This window comes from Schistocerca piceifrons, chromosome 10, assembly GCF_021461385.2.
Source record: "Schistocerca piceifrons isolate TAMUIC-IGC-003096 chromosome 10, iqSchPice1.1, whole genome shotgun sequence".
NCBI classification, from domain to species: Eukaryota; Metazoa; Arthropoda; class Insecta; order Orthoptera; family Acrididae; genus Schistocerca; species Schistocerca piceifrons.
The window spans coordinates 8,599,741-8,614,005 of NC_060147.1; the positions used below are offsets into that span (position 1 = coordinate 8,599,741).

General features: G+C 43.9%; 1 protein-coding gene across 2 annotated transcripts in view; it reads right to left on the reverse strand.

The window, feature by feature from the left end:
- LOC124718906 (PHD finger protein 14) overlaps positions 1 to 14,265 on the reverse strand; it is a 173,349-nt gene that overhangs the window by 75,480 nt on the left and 83,604 nt on the right. For both annotated transcript variants that reach the window (XM_047244553.1, XM_047244554.1), the window contains exons 9-11: positions 8,889 to 9,060; positions 6,167 to 6,299; positions 3,497 to 3,737 (exon numbers count right to left, since the gene is read on the reverse strand). In XM_047244553.1, the coding sequence (XP_047100509.1) occupies positions 3,497 to 3,737; positions 6,167 to 6,299; positions 8,889 to 9,060 (546 nt within the window). The remainder of the gene's footprint in view (positions 1 to 3,496; positions 3,738 to 6,166; positions 6,300 to 8,888; positions 9,061 to 14,265) is intronic.

A 14,265-nucleotide genomic window follows, 5' to 3' on the forward strand; every position in this document is an offset into this window, starting at 1 on the left:
TTACACTAGTCTCCCACATATTAATTTCTAGTATTTCAGGAGAGGGAGGGGGAGCACACAGACTGCTTGCACCTCACTGCACATTAAGTACACAGGTTTATTATTTCGTTCTGTTTGACAGAAACTGCTCTACAAAATCCTCATCCCCTCGATTGCCTCACACCGTGTTCAGGAAAAATTTACAGCACGAGCTTCTCCTGCTTGTTTTGAATAGTTATAGTGCGAGGCATCAGTTTAGTTGTTGTTGAAGTACATGGAGAGAGAGAGAGAGAGAGAGAGAGAGAGAGAGAGAGAGAGAGAGAGAACAGGATGGGACACAGAGGAGGATAAGCACATAGACATTACATTTTGATTTTATTGCATTCGTAAATGTTGGGCAATTAAGTAAGCCAAAAGTCAATTATATCTGCAGAACTGAGGAATAAGTCTATTTATTCACTTTCAAAGTATTCATGTTGTCTGAGTTTCATCCAATTGCAAGAAATGGAACAGAATGGTGTTGTAAAGTTCTATATTATCTGTAGTTTATTGCCTGTGGAAATTCATGCAAAGTCATTGAAGTTTGGTAAGAAGCCAGCCCCTGTATTTACAACAGCTACGACATAGCCAGTTGAATTCAAATGCGCAATACTTCTGTGGGAGATGCCCCGAGCTGAAGACGTCACGAAACTACAACTGCAGAAAAGAAACAACTGGGCTGAACAATTAACAGTCATCATCATTGACACATGGTGTTATACATTTTGCCAGCTTCCTGACATCACTGCTGGCTCCATCTAATCCTTTAGTCCGTCTTTTCACCTCGTTGGGCTTTTTTTCCCTTGTGTCCTTGCACTGTGCCTTCAATGGCACCTATCAGAATTCCTTTTCCTTACAATATGTGTCACAGTCACTCTATATTCTTTTCTTAATCAGATTTATCGAGCTTCTTAGCTCCTTTTCCCTTTTCAGTGCTTCACTTTATTGTATCCATCCACAGCAATGCACATCTGACACGATTCAAATTTGTTTCTTTCTCTCTTCTTTGATGTCCAGCTTGCACGGCTGTACACAAGAACACTCCACAAGATGCATTTAACCGACAGTTTTACTACATAATAAGTCTTTCTTTTTCTGGTAAGCTCAGTTTGCCATAGCAATTCGCATTTTATTTCTTTATCTCTCATCCAGTTGCCAATTCACATGCTCCACAAATATCTGTTCTGTGCAACAGGTCGAATTTGACCTGTTGTTTTCTTTCACATTCCTGCATTTATTATCGTCATCTTAAGTTTTGGGTGTGTCAATTTTCATTTGTACTCGTTGCAATGATTCGTGTTGCCTGGTCTATTGATGAATGAATGTGGAATTTTGACGTTTAAAGAAATTTTATTCACATTAATTGACATCCAAACTGCACACTCGTCATGTAAACAAAAAAACCGACTTCACAAATCTCTTTGATTTCCAAACACAGAGTCTAACAGGTTCAACAACAACAGACAACAACTAACTCACAACGTCACTGCTTTCCCTTATATAGAATTTTAACAACTGTTCACAAAATATTCCATTATTAATTTTGTATAATCTCAATGATACAATTAAAATTTACAATATGCAAAGAAATGTAATTAGAAAGGATATTAATTACACAGGAAGACATGAAACTAAATAACAAATGAAAATACATCGCTTGGTAATAACTTTTAAACTGATTTTCAAGATAATGGGATTCTTTGTGTTAACTTGTAACTCAATTCTAATCATGGTAATTAGAGGTGCTGGCCACCTATGCCAACACTTCCACAATTTATTATTTTTATTTATTCCTTCAATTTGGTGATTAATCATTTAATTTACCATCTGTACATAATTTTTTTGATGACAACAATCTCTTGATAATGATGACAATATATGTTTTTCCAGAACCTTCTATTTGCTTTTATAATGAATAAAAAGTATTACTAGCAAATTGGACAGAATGATATATATATATATATGTGAATGGATATGTGTGTGTGTACGAGTGTATACCTGTCCTTTTTTCCCCCTAAGGTAAGTCTTTCTGCTCCCGGGATTGGAATGACTCCTTACCCTCTCCCTTAAAACCCACATCCTTTCGTCTTTCCCTCTCCTTCCCTTTTTCCTGATGAAGCAACCGTTGGTTGCGAAAGCTTGAATTTTGTGTGTATGTTTGTGTGTCTATTGACCTGCCAGCGCATAATGCAGTTGATCTTTCAGGCTCAGTACTTTCTTCTGGACTCAGCACTTCCTTCTCTATTTCTAGAGTCTCCATTACCGAGTCGTCGATATATACGGTAAAGAAAGTCGGTAAAAGACAATGACCCTGTCATACTCTTCTTCCAATTTCAATCCAGTCTGTCATACATTTGATAAAATTAAAGATGTATGAAACATGAGATGCCACCCACACTTATCAAAATAGGTCAAGCTGGACTCAACCCAGAGGTCAGCCGAAGATCGTAGTGCTTCTCTAGGCTCGGTCCTACCGGATGTAACCTGTCGCCTTCCCCAGACATCTGAACTCGCTTACCGAGCCAGTTACCGTGCAACTCCAAAGTGTGGTGCAGTTTGGCATTTTTCACATTATTTTACGATTCACTGTCAGAGAGAAAAGAGGTGAGAGCCGAGAGAAAAGAAAAAGTCTAGGACTGACTGACTATCAAAACTGAGACTTTTGGATTTGTAGTCTGTCATTCACCAACTGAGCTTACAATGTTTTAGGCCGTGTAACAGATACTACAATACTGAACTGGGTCTTGTAAGGGGTACTACTATAGTAGATGTTTGCACACTACAACTGGAGAGGGAATACACATCACAGTACTGTCCTCGATATTTATAACTTACACAATTTTACGGTTTTCAGTCTATATTCCAACAGATTAATAAAGTAAAAACAGATTTCTGAAAACAGTAATTATTACTAAAGATAATATCTTGACAAGCAATTTACGTACGGCTAATACTCGACCTACTTTGACACCTCGTGTAAAAATGCCATTATTTCCCACTCAAGTAGCTCCTCAACGGCCTCACGCGCTCGAATGTAGTCTCTTCCGGTTCTTTCGACAAGGACGAGTCCTCAACAGTACCGGGAATTGAACCCGGGTCCCGCACACTTCAGTCGAACGGGCCAACCACTCAGTTACGGAAGTGGACTTACGTTCCATTGAACTCTACCAGTATAACTCTGACCAACTCAAAACTAACTCCAACTGACGCAAATGACACACCAATTACATACGTATGCAAACGCCTGACTGAAAAACCCACACTGTCGACCCTAGGACACGCGTCTCGGCACCGAGGAATTCGGTCCGGTAGATACGCTCGCACACTACACAGTTCGTGCCACATTCGAACGGCACACCTCACACTGCGTACACTCTGTCCGGTGCAGATTTTTTACGGACACGGCACTCCTCTAATTTTCCACTCGTGGAGAATACCGTCCCGATATTACACTTACCGGCCCACGACGAGCACTTACCGCGCGAGTGGTGCTGGGAGCGGTGCGGCTGTACGGCACGGGCGGCGGCGTCCGGGGGGGCGGGGCCGCGCCCGCCCTTGCCCGGGGCCGGCACCGGCGGAGGCAGCGCCCGCTTCTCCATCTCGTCCACCGAGGGCAGACCCTTGTCGGGGCACACCAGCAGCAGGAACGAGTGGTACTTGTGGATCGCCTGCTTCAGCCCCACATTGATGCGGCTCAGCTCCGCGTTCTCCTTCACGAGCTGCACAGGTAAGTCAGTGACAGCTGGTAAGTGTGAGCAGCACAACATCCTGCCACTCACCGTGGCCACTTAACTCACTGGAAACACACATACACAAGGTAGTGATGTGGTGCCAACTGACTGTGAACAACACTGTGTGTTAGTGTTAGGTCATCCATGTGAGTACTAATAAAAGATATATATATATATATATAAAAAAAAAAAACAACGCAATGTTTTTGTTGTTGCGGTCTTCAGTCCTGAGACTGGTTTGATGCAGCTCTCCATGCTACTCTATCCTGCGCAAGCTTCTTCAGCTCCCAGTACCTACTGCAACCTACGTCCTTCTGAATCTGCTTAGTGTATTCATCTCTTGGTCTCCCTCTACGATTTTTACCCTCCACGCTGCCCTCCAATGCTAAATTTGTGATCCCCTGATGCCTCAAAACATGCCCTACCAGCCGTTCCCTTCTTCTAGTCAAGTCGTGCCACAAACTTCTCTTCTCCCCAATCCTTTTCAATGCCTCCTCATTAGTTACGTGATCTACCCACCTTATCTTCAGCATTCTTCTGTAGCACCACATTTTGAAAGCTTCTATTCTCTTCTTGTCCAAACTATTTACCGTCCATGTTTCACTTCCATACATGGCTACACTCCATACAAATACTTTCAGAAATGACTTCCTAACATTTAAATCTATACTCGATGTTAACAAATTTCTCTTCTTAAGAAACGCTTTCCTTGCCATTGCCAGTCTACATTTTATATCCTCTCTACTTCGACCATCATCAGTTATTTTGCTCCCCAAATAGCAAAACTCCTTTACTACTTTAAGTCTCTCATTTCCTAATCTAATTCCCTCTGCATCACCCGATTTAATTCGACTACATTCCATTATCCTCGTTTTGCTTTTGTTGATGTTCATCTTATATCCTCCTTTCAAGACACTGTCCATTCCGTTCAACTGCTCTTCCAAGTCCTTTGCTGTCTCTGACAGAATTACAATGTCATCAGCGAATCTCAAAGTTTTTATTTCTTCTCCATGGATTTTAATACCTAATCCGAACTTTTCTTTTGTTTCCTTTACTGCTTGCTCAATATACAGATTGAATAACATCGGGGAGAGGTTACAACCCTGTCTCACTCCCTTCCAAACCACTGCTTCCCTTTCATATCCCTCGACTCTTATAACTGCCATCTGGTTTCTGTACAAATTGTAAACAGCCTTTTGCTCCCTGTATTTTACCCCTGCCACCTTCAGAATTTGAAAGAGAGTATTCCAGTCAACATTGTCAAAAGCTTTCTCTAAGTCTACAAATGTCTGAAACGTAGGTTTGCCTTTCCTTAATCTATTTTTTAAGATAAGTCGTAGGGTCAGTATATCCTCACGTGTTCCAAGATTCCTACAGAATCCAAACTGATCTTCCATGAGGTCGGCTTCTACCAGTTTTTCCATTCGTCTGTAAAGAATTCGCATTAGTATTTTGCAGCTGTGACTTATTAAACTGATAGTTCGGTAATTTTCACATCTGTCAACACCTGCTTTCTTTGGGATTGGAATTATTATATTCTTCTTGAAGTCTGAGGGTATTTCGCCTGTCTCATACATCTTGCTCACCTGATGGTAGAGTTTTGTCAGGACTGGCTCTCCCAAGGCTGTCAGTAGTTCTAATGGGGTGTTGTCTACTCCCGGGGCCTTGTTTCGACTCAGGTCTTTCAGTGCTCTGTCAAACTCTTCACGCAGTATCGTATCTCCCATTTCATCTTCATCTACATCCTCTTCCATTTCCATAATATAGTTCTCAAGAACATCGCCCCTGTATAGACCCTCTGTATACTCCTTCCACCTTTCTGCTTTCCCTTCTTTGCTTAGAACTGGGTTTCTATCCGAGCTCTTGATATTCATACAAGTCGTTCTCTTTTCTCCAAAGGTGTCTTTAGTTTTCCTGTAGGCAGTATCTATCTTACCTCTACTGAGATAAGCCTCTACATCCTGAAACTAACGGCTCTGAAAGCTAGGAAAATGTCAAAGCTTTAACGTTTCGTCTGCCTGCTGTCGTAAATATTTTGCCTCCGGAAGGGAGACACTAGGCAGCGATCCTGCCTCGTATTTATTACTTTTCTCCGACTTCGATAGTATTCGTGTTGTCGATAAGGAAGGACGTTAGAGTCTAATTACCCACAGATGAAGCACAACTGGGAATACGGAAGGGGAAAGAAATTAGCTTTGTCCTTTCCAAAATAGTCATCCGTGCACTCGTGGAGTGATTTGGGTAAATCACTAAAACCTAAATATGGATGGCCGGACAGAGATTCAAACTGTCACCCTCTCGAATGTTGCTCACCACCATGCCACGTCGCCCAGTCGTGCCGCACAGAACTCGTCCAGTTAATTCTGGGGACGAACAGATTCGGTTAAAAGAGGATGACACACAGAAGCGGCACGCACCTTGTCGTACTTGTGGCGCCAGTCCTGCTGCTCCGCCTGCAGCTCCTTGTTCAGGTCCAGCAGCTCCTCCAGGCGGTGCTTCATCGATGTCAGCCTCACGTTGCGGTCCAGGTAGTAGCCGATGAACTCCACACTGGAACACGGAGAAAGCAGAATGCGATACGAGGTCGTGCCTTGCTGTACCCTACTACTAATTGGGAGCCCTATAGCTTCTTTCCGATGCAACATTGCCAATTTACTATAACCCTCACTCCCTCGCATTGACGATTTAACACAGAAAGTGCGTCGCTATTCAATAGTAATGGACCATTCCGACTTCTCAAAGGGCGAGTAACTCGCGAACGTACGGTACACTACCTGCGAGACCTGTAGATTCTTTCGGATGCACCACTGCCACTTTACTGTAACCCTCACAACATTACACTCACAACTTAAAACTGAAATTTCGTCGCTATTCAATAGTAAAACACCCATGTAGACATCTCCGATGGCGAAAAACGTGTCTACAGTCAACGAATTCAACACTACCTGTGTATGCTGTAGCTTCTCTCGAGTGTTCTAACTGAACAGTACGAACTGGAGCAGTGACGCTTTGACAGTGGAAGTGAAAATTACTACAACGAGAACAAATGTGATACGGCACGAACGAAACTTGCCGCCCAGGAAAGACCGTAGGTCACAGGTGACAGTAGAGAAAATTAAAAAGAAAGTAAAAACTCTGCCCTCACAATACTGCTGAGAAATCCCCACTGTCGAGACATCGAATAAAAGTGGTGATGACAGAGAGGATCTTTACATACCGAAAGTACAGTTTTTTTGACACATTTCGATTTACCATCGGCACGGAATCTTAAGAGCAGCCGATAACTTCTTGGAGGAAGTAATTTCTTTTTTAAATCACAGTGCCCTGCTTTCTTTATTTCTGTTGCACGAGGTCTAGTAGGAATCGATAATTATTCTCACTCATCTTCAATTTCAAAAGGAGTAATTGCTCTGTAAAATATCTAATTTTTGTAGAAATTTCACACTTTCCTGTCCTCTCGTCTACCTGTCCGTGTCCTGTACACCCGTGAGGACTTTTTCATTTTCTTGTATTCTTCACTGTCCAGCTATGTAATACAGCAGACAGAGAGAAAGCAAGAGCTGCGAATTTCGTGTCAGCAGTCGAGATCTCTGTGTACGCAATACTGAAGTGCGCTTTGTGGCGCAACTATCTGCACCGCAATTTTTTACGTCGGCTTCAGTGCACGCGATAAGCAACTTGCGAATGGAGACTGAGCACAAATGAAGATTGTATCACACAGCAATCTATGTGTATAAACAGCTTCAGCCAGTAGAGATACCACGGGAAAATCAGTCAAGCCCAGAGAGGGGGTGGGGGGAGGGTGTTGGTGTAACAAGCTGTCTGTGCTCCTGTGTGGGACGGGCAGCATTTATTTGACGTGTACAGGACTTAGGTAACACAAAATAGTAAAAGAACACAACAAATAAATATACAATACAGTAAATAATAAAAATAACAAATTTATGCAAGACACTACTGATTTTCAAATAGGTGGACATTAAAAATTCCAATGTCTTGATGGCCTTGTCACTTGCTGCTTACAGGTCTTCTGTAGTACAAGGATCAGCCAGGTCACTGCAGACCAGGAGATAGTGTGGGTCCTGCAGGTCACCACACTCGCAGAACTCTTCTTCGTTTGTGAGCCCCACTATCTGAGGCTCGTCTCGCACCGTGACACACCTGTTGTCAATCGGTACGGTGCCCTCTGTGACACGTACGACAGATGCAATTCCACAGCGGTTAACAATTACGAGTACCATTCCGCACTCTGTATACACTTCCGGGCTGATCTGTCGACTGCAGTCGCGAGCATTAAATTTTGTTAACAAAGAAAGAGTCCCAAACAGTGTGTGTGTAAGTAATTATAAAAGCGTCTATATCTACATATGTACCCCAATATCTTACCAATTCAGAGGACCACAGTTGTAACGAGACCTCGTATCGTGCAGCGGTCCCTCGTTTATCCGTGTTCTGGTGTCGTGTCTAGGCCATCAGAGATAGTTTGGCCAGGACCGACACACAGGAGGTGTGGCTCCCGAGTGCAGACGACAGAAACACACAAAACAACGTTTGTGATAGTTTTTACTTTTGTAGAAGAATGGGGAGGAAAGTAGAAATTGATGATCTGCCCTCTCCTCCTTTTCTCCAACATTCAAATTTTTTCCTTTCTTTCCTTTGCTGTCACAGGTTACATTTTCAATCGGAGTGATCGTGTGCAGCACCTGGCATTTATCCAAACGTCAGTGCTTGCCGGCTCTCACCTTTTGTGCGCCTTTTCATTCCTGTTCTGTGAATCCCATCATCGTAACAGTTTGTTTATTACTATCGTCCACAGTGGGAGTTGCTGCTTCTGACTGTTTGCATTAGAAGTGTAGCACACAGACACTCAGTTAGCCACACCGTCTAATTTCTGCCGACCGGTGCCCTGTGCTCGGTCGCCTACCGTTTCCCAGCACTAACCTTATCTCTGTACAGATGGCATCCCAGAGGGAGTGTTCCAGAACGCCTTTTCCATTTCTTCCAAATTTCTGCAAGAACGCGACACGTCACTAAGTCGGCCAGCACTCTCCGAGAGTTTCAGTGTCGTAATAGGAGCCTCCGTTCAACATTCTATGCAGGTGTACTTACCAGCTGCAAACATATATGTGGAAAACGTACCTGAAAGCTGGAGGGATGTGCCACTTCTTGCGGACGTCGACAAGTGCCGCCACCTGCGCCTCTTGCAGCTCGAGCGCTCGCGTGTCCACTCCCATCAGTTCCGCCTTCTGCAGCAACCGGCGGACCGCCGACGCACTCGTCGTCAGCAGGCGAGGCATCTTCTGCGTGGGTACTGTGGACCGAGTGTACCGAAAACTAGTTAGCCTAGCACACGTATTCTTTCCTTTCCCCATTTACTATTCTCAAAATTCTATCGAAATTCGAGTGAGGGTCAGGAATGGGAGTCCGAATCTACAGAGCGAGTCGAACACCTTGCGGTGAGCTGCACTGCCGACTTTTGACGACCGACAGCCCATAGGCAGAATTGGTAAAAGTGGGAACAAAGATAAGGGTTTAACGTCACATTGACGACGAGATCTTTAGAGGTGGAAAAAGAGCTCAAACTGTCGCCCGTGCACTCTTCGGAGGAACTGCCCCGGCATTCACCTGACCCCGGTTAACGGAAACTGTAGAGGTTCTGATCTGTTTCCTCCCGTGTCTTACTTCTGTGGGCCCACGACAGTCGTTCTCAACTTCCGAGGTCGTGGGCACCACTAGGCATCTCCGTGTCCCGTCACCGTCTTCCGGATACCACTGCCTCACAGAGGCTCAGTATGGACCTCACTCTCGACCTTTTCATGTCACAAGTGAGAATGACACCCAGTCGAGTGGCAGTTTCGAGCGGTTCCTATGTAATTTGTGGGACCGAAAGACAAGCAGTGATACAGCAATGCTCTAGGTTTACTTAATTCTCTGTGTATACTAAAGTTTTTAAATTACACTATATAATATGATCACCTCCAAGAAATCAAACAATGGAAAATACAGAATAGAACGTAACAATATTATGAAAAGGAAAGTTGCTACTCACCATATAGCAGAGATGTTGACCCACAGATAGGCACAATGAAAGGACTGTCACAAATATATCTTTTGGCCAGTAAGGCCTCATTGGCCACAAACTTTAATCATGACAGTCCTTTTGTTGTGCCTATCTGCGACTCAGCATCTCCGCTATATGGTGAGTAGCAACTTCCCTTATCATAACATTGTTACACCTCCAAGAAATATTAGAGAGAATTGTATGCCACCATACAGAGACTTCCAAAAGTTGAATGTCAAAGTTGTATCGTGTATTCTTCTTTCCCTTAGAGTTGTTGAAATTCAGGTTTTCTGTAAATTCATCAGATGTAGGGAAGGTCAAGTACATTAATCAGTTTGACTCGTAAACTCGCACCAAAACTGTAACCGATTATTCGAAAGATGTGCATAGTTACACGAATTGGACTTAGTGTACGATGAGTTACTGAGTGAGGATGCGAGACAGTATCCGAAAGAATTAAGAAAATAATTCTGAAATTCTAAGGATTGTGCTCCGAAGATGTCATATTCCGACCTTTTTCAGTCTCACGTCTCGTGCAGCATACTGATATGGGGTTATTCCTGCTATGTAAGTGAAATTCTGAAAAAAAAGTAACTACAATAATGAGCAAAGCAAATCCTAAAGAACACTGCCAACTCCTCTTTATCAAGCTTGAGAAACTGACAGTAGAAACCTACACATATACACGGCACTGCTTTATGTAGATAACAACACGGGTGAGTTCGACACCAGAGAGAATATATGCCATCGCAAGACTGGAGGCGAACTCAGCTTCGGAGTACTGGGACAGAGACTTAAACATTATCAACATTTGTTTTTACAGCTACTTAAAAAGATGAATTAAATTGGAAGAATTTTTTTGTATTTTTTTGTTTTGTTTAATTATTTGTATATCTCATGTCCAAATGTGAACCAATGTAAATGGTGAACAATAATACGGAATTGCACTATGTACAGTTTCTGACACATGACTAATAAATTATCAGAGCATGCTCGTACAATCGGTGGGTCCAACATTTTAAGCACAAGCGAGACATTATTGTTAGCTTCTGGGCACCAGGCTGAGTCACTACATCAGAGTTCTGGAGATTTCTACATTCATTGTCTGTTCTCATATGCTACGAACACTCGAGTTCTTTTACTCGACTGCTGCACCACCTCGTACAGTACCGACAAACCTCAACTGCCGTTCACAACATTCCAGTCAGAAAGACGGCACCGTTTTTAAATGCCCGTGTGGCACAAAGTTTGAGTCCACGGTTGTGGGCCACCTGTAATTGGAACAGAATATTTTGGCTGTCATTTCTGTATTCTGACCAAAATTAAGCAAACGCCTCAAAAAAACTTCTTTACCCAAACTATCAAATTTCTAAAACTAAATGAAGTATAAAAACAAATAATTAAAACTTCTCCAAATATAGAATCTAAGTTTGTTCAGAAGGATGACAGATATGTGGTAGCTTCCTTTAGCAAATTTTTTACAGACAAATTTCATAATTTTTCTATGCAAACTCTGACATTTCCCACGCATACCTACGACAAGCAGTGACAGAGATATCGGACTCGAGGCCAAAGATCTTATTCGACAAAACTAACTGTGGGTCCAGTAGCGACGATAACCGATTATACGAATGTGTGGTGTCTGTTCTTTAGCACACATCCAAAAGAACAGACACCACACATTCGTACGACCGATTCGACTCAACTTGCTACGAGTCCGCCATCTTCAATGCAGACGCACAATTACATTCTGGCTCCTGCGGGAATCTCAAAGTAGTGACCACGGAGGATACAGACGGGGACTGCAGATACGTGGCACTAGGTGGGAATGTGAGTAAGCCGGCAAGCGTACCGGGACAGTATGCGCAATTTCAATAAGTAGTGCCTAGTAAGCTGGAGATCCCGGGTTCTGATCCACGTCCACACACATTTTCACTCGTTACTGCCGATTCTGCAATAAAGTCCCGATGCAGCTGACAGCAATATTTCCTTCCCTTTCCTTTCCTTTCCTTTCCCCTCTCCACCTTCAATTTATGCTAAATGATAACTGACTCGTTATTGACATTTGGTACAATCACATTCCAGGTCAAAAGTAGTGTGTACTGTTATCCTGCAGTTCAACAAGTTCATTTGGAAGTAACAGATCACAGTCCAAAAAATGTAAAACTAAATTAGATATGCACAATAAAAATAACCCGCATTCTACTGACCGACAGTTTATCGAGACAAAACGTGGATTCTCAAAAGATTCCCGTTTTAATACCGACACTATGCGAGAAACAGTGTCTGACGCGGGTGCCGAGCAATGTTTACGTGCAGAGCGTGCAGGCAGGCAGGCACTTGCACCTGACACTGTTGCACCGTTCAGTCCGCTCCCCGTGGCAGCCTGCACCCTCTGCAATCTCAGTCTGCTCACCGGTGTCACGCTTCAGTCCTCCTCTACAATTTTTACCTCTCACCAATCCCTGCCATACTAAACTGGCAATTTTCAGACTAATCGGGAAGTGTCCTGTCGACCTATTGACAAATTAGCGAAGCTGTGCGACGAAATTCTTTTCTCCCCAATTGGATTAAGTGTGTCTCCATCAGATATTCGAAGTACTCGTCCGATACTTGAAATTCTTCTGCAGAGCTACATTTCGAAACCCACGGGACTCTCCCTGCCGATGTTTCATTTACGTACCAGACTACACACGAGGAAAATCCTTTCGTAAAATATTCCCTAAACACAAATTTATATTCGATGTCGACAAATTATTCTTTTTCGGAAAAGCTTTTTTTACTATTACCGGCCCACTTTGCTTCTGCCAATGTCAGATTCTTTGCTGCACAAGCAGCTGATCTCACAAACTCCTTTTAGTCTCTCTTTTCCTAATCTGGTTACCTCAGTATTGCCCAATTTAATTCGACTATGTTTCGTCACTTTTGTCAAACGACTGCCTGCCAGTTCAGTATTTTGAGCATCGCTGTGACACTCCCACGGGTCAAACAAACCTGTGACCGTTTGTGTTGTTCTTCTCCGTGTGCATTCAGTATCTTCTATTAGTTCTGTTTGCTATGGGCCCGACACACTTTCAGCAGTAATCTGCACAGGTATGACGTCGGTTGGTCGACTGGGTGGTCGGGTGGAGAAGGGACCAAACTACACGGTCATCAGTCCCTCCGACCACAGATTAACTAAAACCGATAAAATCCCACATTATAAGAGGGAACTGCTATGTACATAAAATGATGAACTAATGACAGGGAAGGAAGGAAAAGGGCAGAAGAAGTGGTGAGGGAAAGAAAGTGACTAATGACAGGGGCGTGAAGGAAGAAGCACAGGAGACAAAGAGTGACGCTCAAGACATAACAGCATAACAGACCCCATAAGGAAAGGAGTGGGAAGTCAGAGGACCGGGGTGAACCACCAAACCCAGCTGAAGCCAATCCAGTCGGGGCAAAGGGGGAGCAAGAGGGCCCACCATCCCCTCCACTCACCGATAAGGTGGAAGGTCCCTCTCTTAAATAAAGCAATAAAAACCCCCATCACGAATAAAACGTAAAACGAGATCCGCCGCCGAGGCATCGTCAGCCGACACCAGGGGTAGCGAGTCTGGAAAGCTAAGAGTCCGTCGTAGGGTGGCTAAGTTTGGGCAGTCCAATAAGATGTGAGCCACAGTCTACATCGATCCACGACGACAAAGAGCGAGGTCCTCACGACGGAGGAGATAACTGTCAGTCAAAAAAGTATGGCCGATGCGGAGACGGCTTAGGACGACAGAGGCCTTACGAGAGGAGGACTGCCGTGGAGTTGTAGAATCATTACTTGCCCTGAGCTCGTTCAGTGAAGAGTGATCCATTCTGCATCCCAAAGGCCCAAAACTTGACGACGTAACGCCGAGCGAAGGCCTATTTCCGGAATGCCAATAGCAAGAGGTGGCCTGGTAGTAGCTAATTTAGCCAGTCAATCAGCAAGTTCGTTGCCAGGACTCCCAACACGGTCTGGGGTCCAAATGAAAACCACCGAGCAACCACGATCACAGAGGAGAGAAAGGAAGTCCCGCATAGCGATGACCAATGGGTGGCGAGGGAAGCACTGGCCGCTCAATGAGTCACTACAGATAGTGAATGATAGTACTAGGAAGGGGCAGATACGGTCCAGTGCACGCAAGATGGCTACCAATTCTGCAGTAAAAACACTACAGCAATCTGGCAAGTAACGGAGTTCCGTGTGTCGTGCATAGGTGTAAGCAAAACCAGTGCGGCCAGCAACCGTGGAGCCATCAGTATAGATCACTTCTGAACTGAGGAGACAGGACAACTGGTGGCGAAGAGCTGTCGGAGGGACAGAATCCTTCGAATCGATTGAGAGATCGAGACAGAGCTGCGACAAGAGACGCACCACGGAGGGGTACCTGCGTGAACGGAGAAGAGAGGCGGTAAAGGCAATTGCTGGAGCTCAGAAAAGAGCGA